General features: G+C 35.3%; 1 protein-coding gene and 2 non-coding genes across 4 annotated transcripts; all 3 read left to right on the top strand.

Annotated features, from left to right (window-relative positions):
- Positions 1–548: 548 nt before the first annotated feature.
- Positions 549–655, top strand: LOC119868577. The gene has a single exon (XR_005386572.1). It is a non-coding gene; the product is annotated as a U6 spliceosomal RNA (small nuclear RNA).
- Positions 656–880: 225 nt separating this feature from the next.
- Positions 881–1,038, top strand: LOC119868644. Its single transcript, XR_005386623.1, has one exon. It is a non-coding gene; the product is annotated as a small nucleolar RNA SNORA62/SNORA6 family (small nucleolar RNA).
- Positions 1,039–3,258: 2,220 nt separating this feature from the next.
- On the top strand, positions 3,259–6,964 carry LOC100684236 (SH3 domain-binding glutamic acid-rich-like protein 3). 2 transcript variants are annotated; one of them, XM_038587786.1, is made up of 3 exons: positions 3,259–3,431; positions 6,097–6,270; positions 6,668–6,964. In XM_038587786.1, the coding sequence occupies exons 1-3, from the start codon at positions 3,384–3,386 to the stop codon at positions 6,731–6,733; spliced, it is 288 nt and encodes a 95-aa protein (XP_038443714.1). In that variant the 5' UTR covers positions 3,259–3,383; the 3' UTR covers positions 6,734–6,964. The 2 variants fall into 2 exon arrangements, with proteins under 2 accessions (XP_038443714.1, XP_038443715.1); XM_038587787.1 differs by having other exon boundaries at positions 3,261–3,431; positions 6,097–6,264; positions 6,668–6,946.
- Positions 6,965–20,231: the final 13,267 nt, after the last annotated feature.

The raw sequence follows: 20,231 nt of genomic DNA, 5'->3' as shown, positions 1-20,231 counted from the left end.
TTTCCAAGAGTTAGGAGTCTCTCATGGTTTGTCTCCCTCTCTAATTTTTCCCTCTCAGTTCCCCACCTTTCCCTTATAATTCCTTTCACAATCTCTTATATTCCATGTATGAATGAAATCATATGATGATTGTCCTTTTCTGATTGACTTATTTCACTCAGCATAATACCCTCCAGTTCCATCCATGTGGAAGCGAATGGTGAGTATTCATCTTTTCTGTTTCCTGCGTAACATTCCATTGTAGAACCCCTACACTTAATCAGTACACTGTATTGACTTTATCTGTACTAACGGAATGCAAGTTGTGGAACAATGTATACAATATGATTATATCATGTAAATAGTGTTCTATGTGCCACTTTTCTAATATTTCACATACACTAATTTAACCCTCATTGCATCTCTATAAAACAGATATTTTAATTTCCATTTCATCTATGAGAAAATAGAGGAACAGAGAAATTAGATAGGATGCCTTATAATACACAGTTATAAGTGTATAGTATGGGTTTGAACTCAGGCAGTTTTACTTCAAAGCAGATTTACTTGTGTTCATTTTGGTAGCACATACACTAAAATTGGAACAATACAGAAAAGATTAGCATGGCCCCTGTGCCAGGATGACATGCAAGTTTGTAAAGCATTCCATATTTTTTAAAGCAGCCTTTGTACTTAACTTTCCTATTATAAGTGACCTTTTTCTCTTCAAACTGACCAAAACTAATACAGATCAAACTATTAATAGTGATTTCCTCTGGAAGGGAGGTAGCAGAGAGGTGAAGATCCAATTTTACTTTTTACTATCTATATATCTATATGGTTTGACTTCTATTATGTGCATGAATTCATGTATTATTTGCAAAATCAAAAATAAATAAATCATTCACATTGTTAGAACTTGGAGTGGAGGCCACTGGCTGGCTGACGAACTCACAATTGTATGTAGTATGCTACATGAGGGGCGAATCTTTCTTTCACTAACACCACAAGGGTCTCTGGCTCGATGAGTGGAGTTAGATAGTAATTCTCATTATAAGAAAAAAAAACTCAATCAATCAATCAGTCAATCACATACGTAAAAGGACAAGATAAAGTTTACTACCATCTTTAGAATATATTTTTTCCAAACCTACAAGTGTCTGGTCTATTCTTCAAAATGATTATGAACTCAGATACAAACTTCTGAAGTAGACTTGGATGCATAAACAAAAATCTACATTGCTGATACTTTCAGCTTGATTATCAATAGAACTGCTGCTGCTGTTGTTATTTTTACAAATAATGCTTTCAAATTAATTATCACAAATATCCTATATAATAGGTTAATTCAAATTTTGTATGTCATACCAACCAATTTGTTTTAGGATATCAAAGACATCCTCTTATAAGACAGAGTGCATTAATTCAGCTTGGCACCAAAGGTACAGCTCATAGCAAATCGAGAAAATAAGTCATAATTGCACACCAGAAAGATAATGAAAATAATTTTAAAAATTAGATTTTCTATCACTGCTACCACAAATGAATGTTAAAAGGAAATGGATATCTCAAATTGTTCCTAACCTAGACTCCTTCATTAGTTATGTCCCATCTCCTTTGCCTTTTTCACTTCTATATCCAAATTCTATCAGTCTCCTGTCCTAAATATCTTTGCCTTTCACTACTGTCATTTCATTTTTGTATTGCTGCAGCTGCTTCCTATCTTTCTCCCTTCAAATCCACTTGACATGCTAGATTGATCCACCTTTCATGCCTACAGCTAAATCCTTCATGGTGTCTAATCATCCATGGATTATTAATAAGAGATATAATTTATTGAGTGTCTCATAAGTGAAAGATGCTCTTAGACAACATCTGTACTCATTTAATCTTCACAGTAAATCTGAAAGTTATGGTTTTCTGCATTTTTATAAACAAGAAACAGCCTTGAAAATACTAAAAGTCAAAATCTGACATGAAACCTGAAGGTCTGTATGTTTTTTCCTGTTTATTTCCTCAGTTTCTATTCCTGTGACTTGCTCTTAAAAGCTCCAATTACCACATTGCTTCATGACTGTTCCTTTCACCTTAAACTTCTTTATTCTTATAATTTCCTGGCATATTATACATCTTTCAGGTTTCTGATTAGCTCTCACTTCTTCAGGGATACATGCCTTGACCTACCTAGCATGGTTTAGGTTTCCCTACATTGCATTTACCACATTTGATCAGTTATCACTCTGTGAGTCACTCAAAGATAAATGCTTCATCTTATTCATATTTATATGCTTGTTCTCAAACTTTATACAAGCAGTCTGACACTTATCATCAATAATTATTATCATTTTCTGAACTACTGACATATCAGATCATGTGCCAAACATGTTACATACTTAATTCATTTAATCTTCACCATGATGCTGTCAGGTAGGTATCACTACTCACACTCTAATGATTGATAAAATGACATTCAGAAGAAAGTAATTTGCTAAAGATGCATAGTTATAAGTGGTAGAGCCATAGAATCCAAATTTGCCTAGCACATAAGCTGGTCCTTTACTGTCAATTTCCATTGTTCATTTTTGGCAAATCCAAAAAATCTTTTAAATATTATTGCTTTCTTCAGCCACTTGAAAATAAAGGCTATAATAATGAGCTACAAATGTATTGAAGAGGAAATGGACATTAAAGCATGAGGTCATCTTTTTCCACAGGGTGAACGGAGGAAGTGCTAGAAGAGTTGGTATGTATTGCACTCAATATTACATAAGCCAAAAGGTCAACTACCAGAAGGAAAGCACGTTGTCCCCAAGAAAGGAGGGGCACTGGAGAGGGAAAGGAGGCACTTCAGTGGGCTAAGAAAAAAATGTATCAAAGGCTACTTTGGTGGTCCCCTCCCGTCCAAGTAAGCATTGGCACCATTTACTCTGTCCCTACAAACTTAGGCAATACAAGTTTTAATTTCTCTCTTTCTTTACTCATCCCATTTTATTTTGGTCATTTTATTCCTCAGATGTCTCAGCCCTTCATTGCGGCTGCAGTTGCCAGACACAAAAGCTCACGCTTACCACCATTCCAAAGCAGCAGGAATAGGAATCCGTTAGTTCTACTGTCCAGTTCTTCCCTGTGCCTCGCAGATGAGAGAAAAGAGGCCTTAACAGGAGTTTATTAATCAAGAATTCTTCCCCTCCCCCCCCAGGCCTGCAGTCACCTGGCACCGGAGTTCCTGCATCACAAGGGCACTAGTTTCTCAGCCAATCCAGAGTGCTCAGGCCAATGGCCCTTAGCAACAGCTTTGGAAAAGGGCAGGGCCAGGCTTTGGAACTTTGCATAGCTCAGCCTGAAGCAGTAGTGAAGTGACTGATTCTGGGTTACTTCTCCAAAGTAGCCTTGTAGTGAAAATAATGAGCTCCATTATAATCTATTATACCAGCGTGTCAGGGTCCAGGGAGGTAAGTGGAAAGAAAAGGGCCTTAGAAGGCAAAAAGACTAAATACACTCTAATTGGGGACTTCAGGATTGTGCTAAGACATTACCATCCTCTTCTTGCCTTTCAGTCTTCACCTCTCACCTCTCTAGGGTTGGGAAATGCAGGGGAGAAAAAAGAATGTGGTTATTGCCCTCACCAAGGCTGTACTCTAAGAATTGACTGATCTGGGAAGTTTCTGGGTCCTGAGCTCAGCCAACTTAAGTATTTCCAATACTTCTGCAGATTTTTCAAATGGAAGAGATAAAGAACCCTGTTCTTTAGAAGAGATAAATAACACTGTTTAGGATAGGAAAGGGAAAATGTCAGTGATTAAATGGCCAAAATCCTCAGAAAAGATTGAGTAATCATAAAAGATAAACTGGTAATTTCTAAGAAGAATATCCATTTGCATAGATAAAACATGTCTTAGATTACAGTTTAGATGAATCATGTTGACATTATAAGAGATGTACAGCAGTGGTTTCTAACAGGAATACATTGTGAGCCACATATGTTATTTTATTTATAGTAGTGACTTAAAAAAGGATGAGACTAATTTTAGTATATTTTGTTAAACTCAAAATAGATAAAATTTTACTGTTGCAACATGTAATCAATATTTAAAGAGATATTATATAAATATATTATTCTTATATTAAGTCCTTGAAATCTAGTATGTATATTGTACTTATATAATATTTTATATTGGATTAGCCATACTTCAGGTGCTCAATAGTCACATATAGCTGGCTAATAGTTATAGAAGGACCATTATATGGTTAAGAACCTCATTCTGGAAAAAAAATAAAAGAACCTCATTCTGCAAAGGTTTTGGAGAAGCATGAAAACGAAAGAATTTTGAATTGATTATAAATGTTTAACATTCATCACACGTCTTTTGTGTGTCAAGACACTATGATAGATGCAGGGAGCAATGAGATTTGATATCAGTCTAGAAAGAGTGCATTGCTTTTGTATAAGCTTTATCAATTAGATTAGGGATTTTACCCAGATACTAAGAAACAACAATAACAAGAAGCACTTTTAAAAAGAAAATTATGGGCCTTTTGACTATTTAACATTGTGATTTATGTTATCAGATATGGTACAAAGAGTCTGTAAGAGGGAATGACTCAAAATCAATAAGGACCACAATGTATACAGCAGAAGACTCACACAACTGTTGGTCTGTGACTCTCAAACTGTAACATAAAAATCATCTGGAGGGCTTGATAAAATATTCCTGAGAGCCACTCCCAAATTCTGTAGTTTTGGAGTGGGATAAGGATGATGTTGCCAATTTTATAATCTACATTCAGACTAGCACTTGTCTAAGCAACTGTTCTTATCTTAATGAGGTTCCGCTGAAAAAGTTTTGAAAAAAAAACACTATTAATATGACTTAAATCACATGCACCATGCCTTCGCAATTTTTAAAAATAATGAGCCTTAGAAAGTAGAAATGTTGTATAATGGAATTTCAGAAACTTCTTAGCTATCAATTACAAATAGACAGGGTTTTCTAACCATGATTGTATTACATTTTTAAGTCATCAAACAAAAAACCTTCTGCCATGCACCTTTTCAGAAATCATACTTGAATAAGCTGGAGTTTGTATTTGTCAAATTGCTTTTACATGTATTCTCATTCTAGTATCAGAGATTTTATTTGGCAAAATTGCCCAAGAATGTCATGTAAAATAGGTAGAAAACTCAAATTTTAAAATTTATGGTATAGTTATTTACCAAAAATTGCAATTATAAAATATGATTAAAAGATAACTAATTAGGAATGCCTGGATGGCTCAGCGGTTGGGCGTCTGCCTTCAGCTCAGGGCATGATCCCGGGGTCTCAGAATCAAGTACCGCATCAGGCTCCCTGCAGGGAGCCTGCTTCTCCTTCTGCTTGTATCTCTGCCTCTCTCTGTATGTCTCTCCTGAATAAAAAAATAAAATATTTTTAAAAAGATAACTAATTATTACAATTTTACTTCTTGGTAGTGTTTCAGAAAAAAAGACAGTGTAAGAATATACAATCTTTCAGCAGATAATACAAATCTAATAGTTCATATAAGAGGATATAACAAGAACTCCACTTTTATACACTACGCTATTTTTAAATCGTAATCTCCTGATATACTTTATTTTCTCATTCTGTGGATTTTATCTCTGTACTTAGGTATAGTCTCTGATTATGGTTTAGCACATGTAGTATGTTTCTTCAAAATTAAAAACCTGGTATGTTCATTTCTTACACAGAGCTACCATAGATATTAGTATAAATTAATGCAGTGATAAGTTGAAAAGTGTGCTTCAACTGTTAGAAGAATGTTATACTACTTCATGTGCAGTATGAAATCAATATGGTAAATATATATATATATAGCCCATTAGAGATTTTTAGTTCTTACTGAAACCTTACTGTATTTCTTAATATACATATTAAACATATTTATATATTACATATATCTACTATATATGTATGTATGTGTTTATCACAAGAAAATTATGTAATTTTTGCTCCTCAAAGAAACACCACACTATTAAAAGCTATTCCTCTTCCATAGCATAATGGATGGGGAAAATAAAACATAAATCATTAGAGTCAGTTGATTAACATCATTTTATCTCTTTATATACTTGTTTAGGTGAAGCAGAGACAGGAAGAAGTTACCAGAATTCTAGATACTTATAAAATAAAGTATGAATTAATAGATATTTCCATCAGTTTGAAGGTACTTCAAGAAATGAGGATGAAAGTTTCCACTCCTAAGGCTCTACCACCTCAGATATTCAATGGCCAAGAATATTGTGGAGTAAGAGTAAATGTCCATTTTTATTTTATTTTCATTTCATGTCCTAAGGTCAAATACATGGAGAAAAAATACAATTATGGGCTGTGAGGGCCAGTATTCTTCATTTATACAATAACTTAATTATGTTTCTAAATATAAGGCAATATGTACTACATTATGAAAAAAGTATCATAAAAGAAAAGTATATCATGCTGCTTGTTTTGAGATACATAGTATTCTCCTTCATACATTATAGTATGAAATGATTGCGGCTAGGGGGAATATTTTTTTTACCTTAGATGGCAGATATTTGCAAAGGCCCAGATAAGATAATTAGCAAACTTACCCAAACACTTGAATTTAATTATTTCATAAGTGGAAATAATCGGCATTGATATTACAAGTTAATTTTAATTTCTTTTAGGATTTTGAAATGTTTCACAAGGCAAAGGAGAACAAAGAGATTTTGAAATTCCTGAAGATTGAATGAATATGTGGTGATGATACAAAAGATATTTACTGAGATCGATCTGCATATACCTCTGTATACACTGGTTACTTTTAATTATAACAATAGAAATATTCCATTAAAGTTAATTGATACCTAGATTAATTTGCAATCACTAACATGGGGGCTTTTACAATTTCAATTTTGCATTAAAATCATTTCTTTTTTACAGAGTGAAAATTTTATAAAGCTATGAAAAAAAACACATTAAATTTCTATCAAGATCAAGCTTTTGGGATGCCTGGGTAGCTTGGTGGTTGAGTGTCTGCCTTCGGCTCAGGGCATGATGCTGTATTCCCAGGATCGAGTCCCACATAGGGCTCCTTGCATGGAGCCTGCTTCTCCTGTCTCTGCCTCTCTCTATGTCTCTCTCTGTGTCTCTCATGAATAAATAAATAAAATCTAAAAAAAAAAAACAAACTTTTAAGTCACTAGTAGCTGTTAATTTATAGGCATAAAATAGACTTTTAGTGCAATTTTCAATTTACTTTGAGCTTTATTTTTAAATATTTCTCAGTATATTTTTTAAAAGTTTACATACTATACTAAGGTTGTTTAAAGTTTTTATTTATTTATTATTAGAGATAGAAAGAGGGAGCACCAAGGGGCAGAGGCAGAGGGAGAATCTCAAGCAGACTCCATGCTGAGTGTGGAACCTGAGAGGAGGCTCCTATCTCATAACACTGAGATCATGATCTGAGTTGAAATCAGTCGGAAGTTTAACTGAGTGAGCCACCCAGGCACCTGTACTGGAGCTATTTTAAAAAGGAAAGAAAAAAGCATATGACTGGGTCCCATTCCAAGTCTTCCTAAATGGAAATAAGGGAGAGAATTGCAATTTGTATTTTAACAGACACTTCAGGTATTTTTTTTTTTTTGGTATACTAAGATTTGGGAACCAATATTAAGGAATAACAACTTTAGATCACTCCTCTCTTTACCTCCACATTTGCTATAAAATGGTAGTTTTCTTCCAAATTTGTTTCTACACCTGTGGTTTCTATCTTGTTGCATTGTACCTCAATCCACTCAAACCCCAAGTCAGAAACCTGGGTATCATCCAAAATATCACCCACACCCCTCACTCTCGTATGCAATCAATCATCAAACCCTACATGAGCTAGTCTTGATATCCGTTATCCCACTATTCTTTAGCTCTCCAGCTGTTTACCTTGATCATGCCCTAATCATTCTTCCTTATACTATTGCAGTAATATCTTAACTCTCTTCTTCCAGTTTTATTATTCTATATCTGTCCTCTGCTGCTAAATCAGTGCGTTTCAACCTTTACTGAACTTTGTAATTATCTGAGGACTTTGAAACACCATAATTTCTGGATCCTATCCTTATTTATTTATTATTTATTTATTTATTTATTTATTTATTTATTTATTTATTTTACTATTTAATTTTTTAAATTTAAATTGTAATTAGTTAACATAAAGTGCAACATTGGCTTCTGGAGTAGAATTCAGTGATTCAACACTTACATACAATGCCCACTGCTCATTACAAGTGCCTTCTTTAATACCAAACATCTGTCTGGCCCACTGCCCACCCATTTCCCTCCATCAGCTTTGTTTGCTCTTTATTGTTAAGAATCACTTTATGGCTTGTTTTCCTCTCTCTTTTTTTCCCCTTTCTCAAATGTCCATCTGTCTTCTTACTTAAATTCCACATATGAATGAGATCATATGGTATTAAATATGACTTACATATTTCACTTAGAACTATAGCTCCATCCATGTCTTTGTAAATGGCAAAATTTCATTCTTGTTTGTAGCTGAATAATATTCCAGTGTGTATGTACATATACATATATATACCCACATCTTCTTTATCCGTTCATCGGTCAATGGACATTTGGGATCGTTTCATAATTTGACAATTGTTGATAATACTGTTAGAAACACCAGGGTGCATATGTATCCCTTTGAATTAGTATTTTTGCATCCTTTGGATAAATGCATGGTAGCACAATTGCTAGATCATAGGGTAGTTCTATTTTGTAGTTTCTGAGAATCCTCCTTACTATTTTCCAGAGTGGCTGCACCAAGTTTACATTCCAACTAACAGTGCAAGAGGGTTCCATTCTTACCACATCCTCACCAAAACTTGTTTGTTGTGTTCACTATAGCTATTCTAACAGGTGTGAGGTGATATCATGATTTTGATTTGTATTTACATGATGATCAGTGATGCTAAGCATCCTGAAATGTGTCTCTAAGCCATTTAGATATCTTCTTTGGAGAAGTGTCTATTCATGTATTCTGTCCATTTCTTAACTGAATCATTGGTGATTTTGAAAACTTTTTTTTATAGACTGTAGATACTAACCCTTTATCAGATATGTCATTTGCAAATATTTTCTCCCATTATGTAGGCTGCTTTTTAGATACATTAATTGTTTACTTTATGTTGATGAATTCCTAATTCATTTTTGCTTTTGTTTCTCTTGCTTCCATCGACATGTCTAATAAGAATTTATTACAGCTGAGGTCAAAGAGGTTGATTCCTGTTTTATACTCTAGGATTTTGAAGATTTCCTGTCTCACTTTTAAGTCTTTCATCCATCTTGAATTTTTTTTTGATTATGGTGTAAGAAAGTGACCCAAGGGCACCTAGGTGGCTCAGTGGTTGAGCCTCTGCCTTTGGCTAAGGTTATTATCTGAGAGTCTTGGGATTGAGTCCTGCATCAGGCTCCCCACAGGGAACCTGCTTCTCTCTCTGCCTATGTCTCTCCCTCCTTCTCTGTCTCTCATGAAAAAATAAATAAAATCTTTAACACAAAAAGTGGCCCAGTTTCATTCTTTTGCATGTTGCTGTCCAGGTTGTTCAACACTATTTGTTGAATAGACTGTCTTTTTTCCATTATCTATTTTGTGCTTTGTCACAGTTTAGTTAACCAGATAGTTATGGATCCATTTCTGGGTTCTCTATTCTGTTTCAATCTTCTATGTATCTGTTTTTATGCCAGTACCATACTATCTTGATGACTACATATTTGTAAATATAGCTTGAAATTTGGAATTGTGATGCCTCCATTTTTTTTTCTTTTTTAGAATTACTTTGGCTATTCAGGTTATTTTGTGGTTCCACACACATTTTAGGATTGTTTGTTCTAGCTCTGTGGAAAATGCTGGTGGTATTTTGACAGAGATTGTATTGAATGTGTAGATTGCTTTGAGTAGCATAGATATTTTAACAATGTTTGTTCTTCCAATCCATGAGCATGAAATGCTTTTCCATTTCTTTGTGTCTTCTTCAGTTTCTTTCATGAGTACTCTATAGTTTTCAGAATATAGATCTTTTACTTCTTCAGTTAGGTTTATTCTTAGGTATCTTATGGTTTTTGGTGCAATTGCAAATGAGAGCAATTCCTTGATTTCTTTTTCTGCTACTTCATTATGGTTGTATAGAATAAAACAAATTTCTGCACATTGATTTTATATCTTACAACTTTGCTGAATTCATGTATGACTTCTAGCAGCTTTTTGATTAAGTCTTTTAGAATTTCTATATCAATCACGTCATTTTCAAAGAGTGAAAATTTGACTTCTTCCTTGCCAATTTAGATGCTTTTGTTGTCTGATTGCTGAGGCTAAGACTTCTAGTACTCTGTTAAATCATAATGTTGAGACTGGACTTCCTTGTCACGTTTCTGACTCAATTTTTCTCCATTGATGATATTATCTTGGGGTCTTTCATTTATGGCTTTTATGATGTTTAGTTAATCCTCCATCAATCCCAATTTTGTGAGGGTTGTTATCAAAAAAGGATGCTAGGGGCACCTTTGTGGCTCAGTCAGTTATGCATCTGACTCTTGATTTTAGCTCAAGTCATGATCTCAGGGTCGTAAGAGCCAGCCCCACACAGGCTCCACAATGGGCATGGAGCCTGCTTAAGATTCTCTCTCTTCCTCTCCCTCTACTCCTCCCCTCACCTCTCTCTGAAAAAAGAAAGTAAGAAAGGATGTTGTATATTGTCAAATGCTTTCTACATCTGTTAATAGGACTATATGGTTCTTATTCTGTCTTTTGTTAATGTGATGTATCCCATTGATTGCTTTTTTAATATGAACCACCCTTGTAGCCCAGGAATAAATCCCACTTGATCATGGTGAATAATACTTTTAATATACTGTTGAATTCAACCTGGTAGTATTTTATTGAGAATTTTTGCATCCATGTTCATCAGGGATGTTGGCCTGTAGGTCTCTTTTTTAGTAGGGTATTTGTCTAGTTTTGGAGTCAAGGTAATGCTGGCTTCTAGAATGAGTTTGGAAATTTTCCTTCCATTTCTCTTTTTTACAACATTTTAAGGAGAATAGGTATTAATTATTTAAATGTTTGGTAGAATTCCCCTAGGAAGCTATATGGCTCTGGCTTTTGTTCTTTGGGAAATTTTTGATTACTGATTCAATTTCTTAGCTGATTATGAGTATGTTCCATTTTTCTATTTCTTCCTGTTTCAGTTTTGGTAGTTTGTAGGCTAGCAGGAATTTTTCCATTTCCTCCAGGTTGCCCAGTTTGTTGGCATATAATATATATTTTTTTTTTTTGCATTTCTGTGGTGTTGGGATGTCTCCTCTTTCATTTTTTATTTTTATCTATTCTAGTTCTTTCTCTTTACTTTTTCACAAGTCTAGCCAGGAGTATATCAATTTTATTAATTCTTCCAAAGAACCAGCCCTTAGTTTTGTTCATCCATTCTACTTTTTTTGTTTGTTTCCATATCATATATTTCTGTTCTAATTTTTATTATTTCCTTTCTCCTGGCTTTAGACTTTATTTGCTGTTACTTTTCTAGCTTCTTTAGGTATAGTGTTAGATTATATATTTGAGACTTGTTTGCTTCTTGAGGTAGGCTTTTTTTTTTAATTTATTTTTTATTGGTGTTCAATTTACTAACATACAGAATAACCCCCAGTGCCCGTCACCCATTCACTCCCACCCCCCGCCCTCCTCCCCTTCTACCACCCCTAGTTCGTTTCCCAGAGTTAGCAGTCTTTACGTTCTGTCTCCCTTTCTGCTATTTCCCACACATTTCTTCTCCCTTCCCTTATATTCCCTTTCACTATTATTCATATTCCCCAAATGAATGAGAACATATAATGTTTGTCCTTCTCCGACTGACTTACTTCACTCAGCATAATACCCTCCAGTTCCATCCACGTTGAAGCAAATGGTGGGTATTTGTCATTTCTAATAGCTGAGTAATATTCCATTGTATACATAAACCACATCTTCTTTATCCATTCATCTTTCGTTGGACACCGAGGCTCCTTCCACAGTTTGACTATCGTGGCCATTGCTGCTATAAACATCGGGGTTGAGGTAGGCTTTTATCGCAATATACTTCCCTCTTAGGACTACCTTTGCTGCTTCCCAAAGATTTTGGACTAACATGTTTTCATTCTCATTTCGTTTCATCTATTTTTTTATTTCTTCTTTACTTTTTGGTTAATCCACTCATTCCTTAGTAGGATATTCTTTAATCTCCATGTATTTGTAGTCTTTCCAAAAGTCTTCTTGTGTTTGACTTCAAGGTCTGAATCATTTTGATCTGAAAATATGCATGTTATGATCTCAATCTTTTTGTACTTTTTTAAGGCCTGATTTCTGACACAGTATGTGTTCCATTCTGGATAATGTCCCATGTATACTCGAGAAGAATATGTATGTATTCTGCTGCTTTGGTTGAAATGCTTAGTATACATCTGTTAAGTCCACCTGGTCCAGTGTGTCATTCAAAGCCCTTGTTTCCTTGTTGATTTTATTTAAATGATCTGTCCATTGTTGCATGTGGGGTGTTAAAATCCTCTACTATTATTTTAGTATTATCCATGAGTTTCTTTATGTTTATTATTAATTGATTTATATATGTGGGTGCTCCCAAGTGGGAGGTATAAATATTACAATTGTTAGACCTTCTTGATGGATAGATCCCTTAACTATGCTATAATGTCCTTCTTCATCTCTTGTTACAGTTTTTGTTTTAAAATCTAGTTTGGGGCAGCCCCAGTGGCTCAGCGGTTTAGCACCGCCTTCAGCCAAGGGCAGGATCTTGGAGACCCAGGATTGAGTCCCATGTCACCCCCTCAGAATTAAATAAAATTAAAATCTCAGGATTAAATAAATTAATTAAAGAATGTATGTATGTATTTATTTATTTTAGAATTTCCTGGAACATAAGTAAGCACTGAAGTACTGACTATTATGACTTTCAAGGGAGGCAATAGTTCTAAACTGTTACTAATGCTGTGATAGAGGTAGGTACTGGAACTCAGCAGCATACCAAGAATAAATAAATAAATAAATAAATAAATAAATAAATAAATAAATAAAATAAACTCAGATATAGGCAGGGTGAATGCAGGGTTCTAAGGGAAACCAGGGATGCAAGAGTGATTGATAGCTCTTCTATGAAGGCTCACTGAAGGATGGGCAGTGCAAACTTTCAGCTTCCCATCTAGAGGTCCTGGGCACCACCAGGGCCAGGATCATTGTTTAAAGCCTTCTGGGAGGAAAACATTGCAGTCATTTGGAAGCCAGAGTTGCTTACACCAAGCTTGGGTTGTATATTCAGTCTCACACTCTACTAAGAGAATATCAAAGATGGCTGAGTGTAAGCTAGCAGTTATGGAAGCCCTTTAAGATCAGGAAATGAATAAGACTTTTTTGAACATAGTGACTAGAGAGTAGAAGGATACAGACATATCAGTCACAGTTAAAACCAGTTTATCTTTTAAAATATAGAAAATAACTACCGTGTGCATTTTTCCCTTTAACACGTTATTTGTCTAGCTAAGAGACTAAGAAAACTGAGGGGGATTGTCACCCATCATGATAACGTTAACTGGAGATGTCCATAGGAATGTTAATCTGGGCAATATAAAAAGTCTGCTGATTTTCAGATAATGCACTCTAATAGCCATCTACTGAAAAGGTCTTTTTCTCATCTCCTAAACCCCCTGTAATGAATTGAATCGCAGTCCCTGGGGCACCTGGGTGGTATTGTCAGTTCAGCATCTGACTCTTGATTTTGGATCTAGTCATGATCTCAGGGTCATGAAATTGAGCCCTTCATGGGGCTCCATGTTCAGCACAGAGTCTGCTTGAAATTCTATCTCCTGTCCATCTGTCCCTGCTGCTCATATTCTCTCTCTCCACCTTCCTCTCATTAAATAAATAATTAAATAATATATCTATACAGTCACATTCTAGTTCCTGGCATCTATGAATCTTACCTTATTTGGACAGAGGTTTTACAAATGTAATTAAGGCTCTTGAAATGAGAGAAGGTCATCCTGGATTTCCCAGGTAGGTTCTAGATACAATGAGAATCCTTATAAGCGTAAGGCAGAAGGTTAGTAAATAGAAGAGAAAGCACTGTGGCCACTAAAGAAAAGATTGGAATAATATTGGCATATGCCAAGAAATTCTTGGAATCAAAAGCAGCTGAAAGAGGAAAAGAATAGATTCTCCCTTAGAACCTCCAGAAGGAATACAGAATTACTGACACTTTGATTTCAAACATCTGGCCTCTAGGACTCTGACAGATTAGTTTGTTCTTTTAAGCTGCCCAGCTCATACTAATATTTTATGAGACTCATAGAAAACAAATATGCCCCATGTACAATTTCCTAAAATTAAGACAAAAAAAATACCTGGGGTCATGGATGAGGTTAAAAGAGGTTTTCCTTTATACTGTTAAAGAAGAGACACAGGTATATTCCTAAGGTCATGCTATAAATGAGAAAGCTGCTGGAATAACACAAGAATCACTCCAAGTCCCAAGTATTTTTCATTAATTTATTTATTTTTTCCAAGTAGTTTTTGTAAATTTTGTAATGCAGAGATTTTCAAAAGGTAGGTGGATACATAATAAAATTAATAGAGTTGTATGCTATGAGCATTTTTTGAAAACGGAAATAAAACAGTGGAAGATACTCCATTATATGGCACATACTTTTATTTTAAAAGTTTGTTGTATTAAATTTATTAATTGTAATATTAACTATTAATAACACTGACTTCAATATATTGATTATTTAATGTGCCAGCCATGTGTTATCTCATAGGTGAATGGGTCTACATCTTATAGCTGATGAAAAGAAAGTTTAGAGGATTAAATTAAGTAATTCAGCAATGTCTAAAACTAGTAAGTGATATAATAAGCAGAATTTGCAATTAAGTAGGTGGAAATAGAAGGTATTATACTAAGCAAAATAGGTCAATCAGAGAAAGAAAATTATCATATATAATTCCACTCATATGTGGAATTTAAGAAACAAAACAGAGGACCATAAAGGAAGGGGGGAAATAAAATAAGATGAAATTAGAGACAGAGACAAACCAAAACAGACTCTTAACCATAGAAAACAAACTGAGGGTTGCTGGAGGGGAGAGGGGCTGGGAGTACTGTGTGATGGACAATAAGGGGGGTACATTAAAAAAAGGAGGGTATATGATGTAATAATGTAATGTAGCACTGGGTATTATATACAACAGTTGAATCACTGAACTCTACCTCTGAAACTAGTATAACAGTATATGTTAGTTAATTGTGTAAAATTAAAAATGAAAGAAAGAAAGAAAGAGAAAGAAAGAAAGAAGAAAGAAAGAAAGAAAGAAGAAAGAAAGAAAGAAAGAAAGAAAGAAGAAAGAAAGAAGATAAAGTGTGGGAAATGTTTACAAGCTTAATGTCCCCATGTTGAAAGTTTAGAAAGACAGACATAGTATTGAATATGAATAAGTGTTATTGGGAATATTAGCTGTATGACTCTGGGAAAATAATGTAATTCATTTCATCTGTAAAAAGTAGATAATAATATCTACTTTGTATATTTGCATAGATTAAAGAAAATAACCCTTGGAAATAATTTCAAGGAAATCTGATCACAGATTTTTAAAAAAGATTTTATTTATTTATTCATGAGAGACCATAGACACAGAGAGAGAGGCAGAGACACAGGCAGAGGGAGAAGCAGGCTCCATGTGGGGACCCCGACGTGGGACTCGATCCCGGATCTCCAGGATCATGCCCTGGGCCGAAGGCAGGTGCCAAACCACTGAGCCACCCAGGGATCCCCCTGATCACAGATTTTAATATAGTTTAGCAGTTTTTGTTTTAATTTTGGAAGAAAAAATTAAAAGTGTATGGTACCAACTTTTAAAAAATATTTAAAAGTAGTAGACATTGTTCAGAATCTTATTGAAAGGCAAATAAAAAAAAAACTACCTGGGACAAATGATTATGATTAAGACATACAATATATTGTTTGGGAGGAAAATCTGGGGAATGAATTTTGGAGGGAAATTAAGGCATCAAAAGTACACGTTTACTAGAGAATTTAGAAAGCCACTCAATGCCAAGAATGAAAAGTATGCCCAGAGAAGACTTGGCAAGGCCCTGAACAGCACTCATTTTGGTAAAAAAGTTAAACTATCTCTTATTTTAGATGACATGATCTATACATAGTAAATCATAATAACTCCACCAGGAATCTACTGGAAGTAATACATAAATTCAGAGGAGTTGCAGGATACAAAATTAATACCTAGAAATCAGTTGCATTTCTATACACTAATAATGAAGTAACAAAAAGAAAAATTAAGAAGACAACTCCATTTACAATTGCACCAAAAAGAAAAAAAAATGCCTAATAAACTTAACCAAACTGGTAAAAAAATGTATACTCTGAAAACTATAAAATATTGATGAAAAATTTGAAGAGAATACAAAAAGTGAAAAGAGATTCCATACTCATGAATTGGAAGAATTAATATTGTGAAAATGTCCATATTAAAAATGTCCAATTATAAGGCAGTGCACAGACTCAACACAATCTGAATGCCAACAGCATTTTTCACAAAACTAGAACAGATAATCCTAAAATTTGTATGGAACCACAAAAGACTAAATAGCCAAAGCAATCCCTTTTTTAGATGTAATTTATTTATTCATGAGAGAAACAGAAATCTTTTTTTTAAAAGATTTTATATATTTATTCATGAGAGACACAGAGAGTGAGAGAGAGGCAGAGACACAGGCAGAGGGAGAAGCAGGCTCCATGCAAGGAGCTCGATGTGGGACTTGAACCCAGGAATCCAGGATCATGCCCTGAGCAAAGGCAGCGCCCAACCACTGAGCCACTCAGGCATCCCAAAGAAATCCTGAGGAGAAAGCAAAAAACAAAGGTGGAGGTACCACAATTCCTGATTTTAATACAGGCTACAAAGCTGTAGTAATCCAAAGAGTATAGCAATGGCACAAAAATAGACACATAGACCTATGGAACAGAATGGAGGTCCCCCAAAAAAACCCATATTTATATGATCAATTAATTTATCACACAGAAGGCAAGAATATCCTATGGCAAAAAGACAGTCTTCTCAATAAATAGTGCCAGGAAAAATGGACAGCTATATATAAAAGAATGAAATTGGACCACTTTCTAACACCATGTGCAAAAACAAACTCAAAATGGGTTAGACTGAAATATGATATCTGAAACCATGAAACTCCTAGAGGAGAATACATGCAATAATTTCTGTGACATTGGCAAAACTAATGTTTTTCTAGATATGTCTCCTAAGGCAAGGGAAATAAAACAAAAATACACTATTAGAAGTACCTTAGAATAAAAAAGCTTTTGCAGACTGAAGTAAACCATCAATAAAATTATTTTTTATAATAAATTTATTTTTTAATTTCAATTTGCCAACATACAGAATAACACCCAGTGCTTATCCCGTCAAGTGCCCCCCTCAGTGCCCGTCACCCAGTCACCCCCACCCCTGCGCTCCTCCCCTTCCACCACCCCTAGTTCGTTTCCCAGAGTTAGGAGTCTTTATGTTCTGTCTCCCTTTCTGATATTTCCCACATACTTCTTCTCCCTTCCCTTCTATTTCCTTTCACTATTACTTGTATTCCCCAAATGAATGAGAACACATAATGTATGTCCTTCTCCGATTGACTTATTCACTCAGCATAATACCCTCCAGTTCCATCCACGTTGAAGCAAATGGTGGGTATTTGTCATTTCTAATGCCTGAGTAATATTCCATTGTATACATAAACCACATCTTCTTTATCCATTCATCTTTCGATGGACACTGAGGCTCCTTCCACAGTTTGGCTATTGTGGACATTGCTGCTAGAAACATTGGGGTGCAGGTGTCCTGGCGTTTCATTGCATCTGTATCTTTGGGGTAAATCCCCAACAGTGCAATTGCTGGGTCGTAGGGCAGGTCTATTTTTAACTCTTTGAGGAACCTCCACACAGATTTCCAGAGTGACTGCACCATTTCACATTCCCACCAAGAGTGTAAGAGGGTTCCCTTTTCTCCACATCCTCTCCAACATTTGTGGTTTCCTGCCTTGTTAATTTTCCCCATTCTCACTGGTGTGAGGTGGTATCTCATTGTGGTTTTGATTGGTATTTCCCTGATGGCAACTGATGCAGAGCATTTTCTCATGTGCATGTTGGCCATGTATATGTCTTCCTCTGTGAGATTTCTGTTCATGTCTTTTTCCCATTTCATGATTGGGTTGTTTGTTTCTTTGGTGTTGAGTTTAAGAAGTTCTTTATAGATCTTGGAAACTAGCCCTTTATCTGATATGTCATTTGCAAATATCTTCTCCCATTCTGTAGGTTGTCTTTGAGTTTTGTTGACTGTATCCTTTGCTGTGCAAAAGCTTCTTATCTTGATGAAGTCCCAATAGTTCATTTTTGCTTTTGTTTCTTTTGCCTTTGTGGATGTATCTTGCAAGAAGTTACTGTGGCCGAGGTCAAAAAGGGTGTTGCCTGTGTTCTTCTCTAGGATTTTGATGGAATCTTGCCTCACATTTAGATCAATCATTTAGATTGACTCCTTAAATTCTCTTTCTTCAGTCTCATTGTTAGTGTATAGAAATGTCACTGATTTCTGGGCATTGATTTTGTATTGTGTCTGCCACATTGCCGAATTGCTATATGAGTTCTAGCATTCTTGGGGTGGAGTTTTTTGGGTTTCCTACGTACAGTATCATGTTATCTGCGAAGACGGAGAGTTTGACTTCTTTGTCAATTTGAACGCCTTTTATTTATTTTTGTTGTCTGATTTCTGAGTGTAGGACTTCTAGTACTATGTTTACTAACAGTGGTGAGACTGGACATCGGTCTCATGTTCCTTGTATAAGGGGAAAGGCTCTCAGTGTTTTCCCATTGAGAAAGATGTTTGTTGTGGGCTTTTTGTAGATGGCTTTTAAGATGCGGAGGAGTGCTGTCTCTATCCCTACACTCTGAAGAGTTTTGATCAGGAATGGATGCTGTATTTGGTCAAATGCTTTCTCTGCATCTATTGAGAGGGTCATAGGATTATTGTTTTTTCTCTTGTTGATATGATCTATCACGTTGATTGTTTTACCAGTGTTGAGCTAACCTTGCATCCCAGGGATAAATCCCACTTGGCCATGGTGAATAATCTTCTTAATGTATTATTCGGTCCTATTGGCTAGTATCTTGTTGAGAATTTTTGCATCTGTGTTAATGAGAGATATTGGTCTATAATTTTCCTTTTTGGTGGGGTCTTTGTCTTGTTTTGGAAATAAGGTGATGCTCGCCTAATAAAATGAGTTTGGAAGTATTGCATCCCTTTCTATCTTTTGAAACAGCTTTGGTAGAATAGGTATAGTTTCTTCTTTAAACATTTGATAAAATTCCCCTGAGAAGCCATCTGACCATGGACATTTGCGTCTTGGGAGGTTTTCGATGACTGCTTCAATTTCCTCCCTGGTTATTGGCTTGTTCAGGTTTTTTTTTATTTTTATTTATTTATGATAGTCACACACACACACACACAGAGAGAGAGAGAGAGAGGCAGAGACATAGGCAGAGGGAGAAGCAGGCTCCATGCACCGGGAGCCCGACGTGGGATTCAATCCCGGGTCTCCAGGATCGTGCCCTGGGCCAAAGGCAGGCGCTAAACCTCTGCGCCACCCAGGGAACCCCTGTTCAGGTTTTCTATTTCTTCCTGTTACAGTTTTGGTAATTTGTGGTTTTCCAGAATTGCGTCCATTTCTTCTAGATTGTCTGCTATATTGGCTTATAGCTGCTCATAATACGTTTTTAAAATCGTTTGTATTTGCTTGGTATTGGTTGAGATCTCTTTTATTTGTGATTTCATTAATTTGAGTCTTTTCTCTTTTGGTTTTAATAAGGCTGGCTAATGGTTTATCTATCTTATTAATTGTTTCAAGGAACAAACTCCTGGTTTTGTTGATCTGTTCTACAGTTCTTCTGGTCTCTATTTCATTTAGTTCTGCTTGAATCTTTATTAACTCTCATCTTATGCTTGCTATACTTTTTACTTGCTGTTCTTTCTCCAGTTCCTTTAGGTGCGAGGTTAGCTTGTGTATTTTTCTCCAATTTTTTGAGGGATGCTTGTATTGTGGTGTATTTCCCTCTCAGGACTGCTTTTGCTGTATCCCAAAG

Source organism: Canis lupus, chromosome X (genome assembly GCF_011100685.1).
Source record: "Canis lupus familiaris isolate Mischka breed German Shepherd chromosome X, alternate assembly UU_Cfam_GSD_1.0, whole genome shotgun sequence".
NCBI lineage: Eukaryota > Metazoa > Chordata > Mammalia > Carnivora > Canidae > Canis > Canis lupus.
Note: the sequence above shows the minus strand (reverse complement) of the source record. Positions and strands in the feature narration are given on the sequence as shown.

Coding starts and splice junctions, on each gene's coding strand:
- LOC100684236 (XM_038587786.1), top strand. CDS start 3,384: ATGAGCTCCATTATAATCTATTATACCAGCGTGTCAGGGTCCAGGGAG. Junction 3,432..6,096: donor GCGTGTCAGGGTCCAGGGAG/GTAAGTGGAAAG, acceptor ATACTTGTTTAG/GTGAAGCAGAGACAGGAAGA. Junction 6,271..6,667: donor AAGAATATTGTGGAGTAAGA/GTAAATGTCCAT, acceptor AATTTCTTTTAG/GATTTTGAAATGTTTCACAA.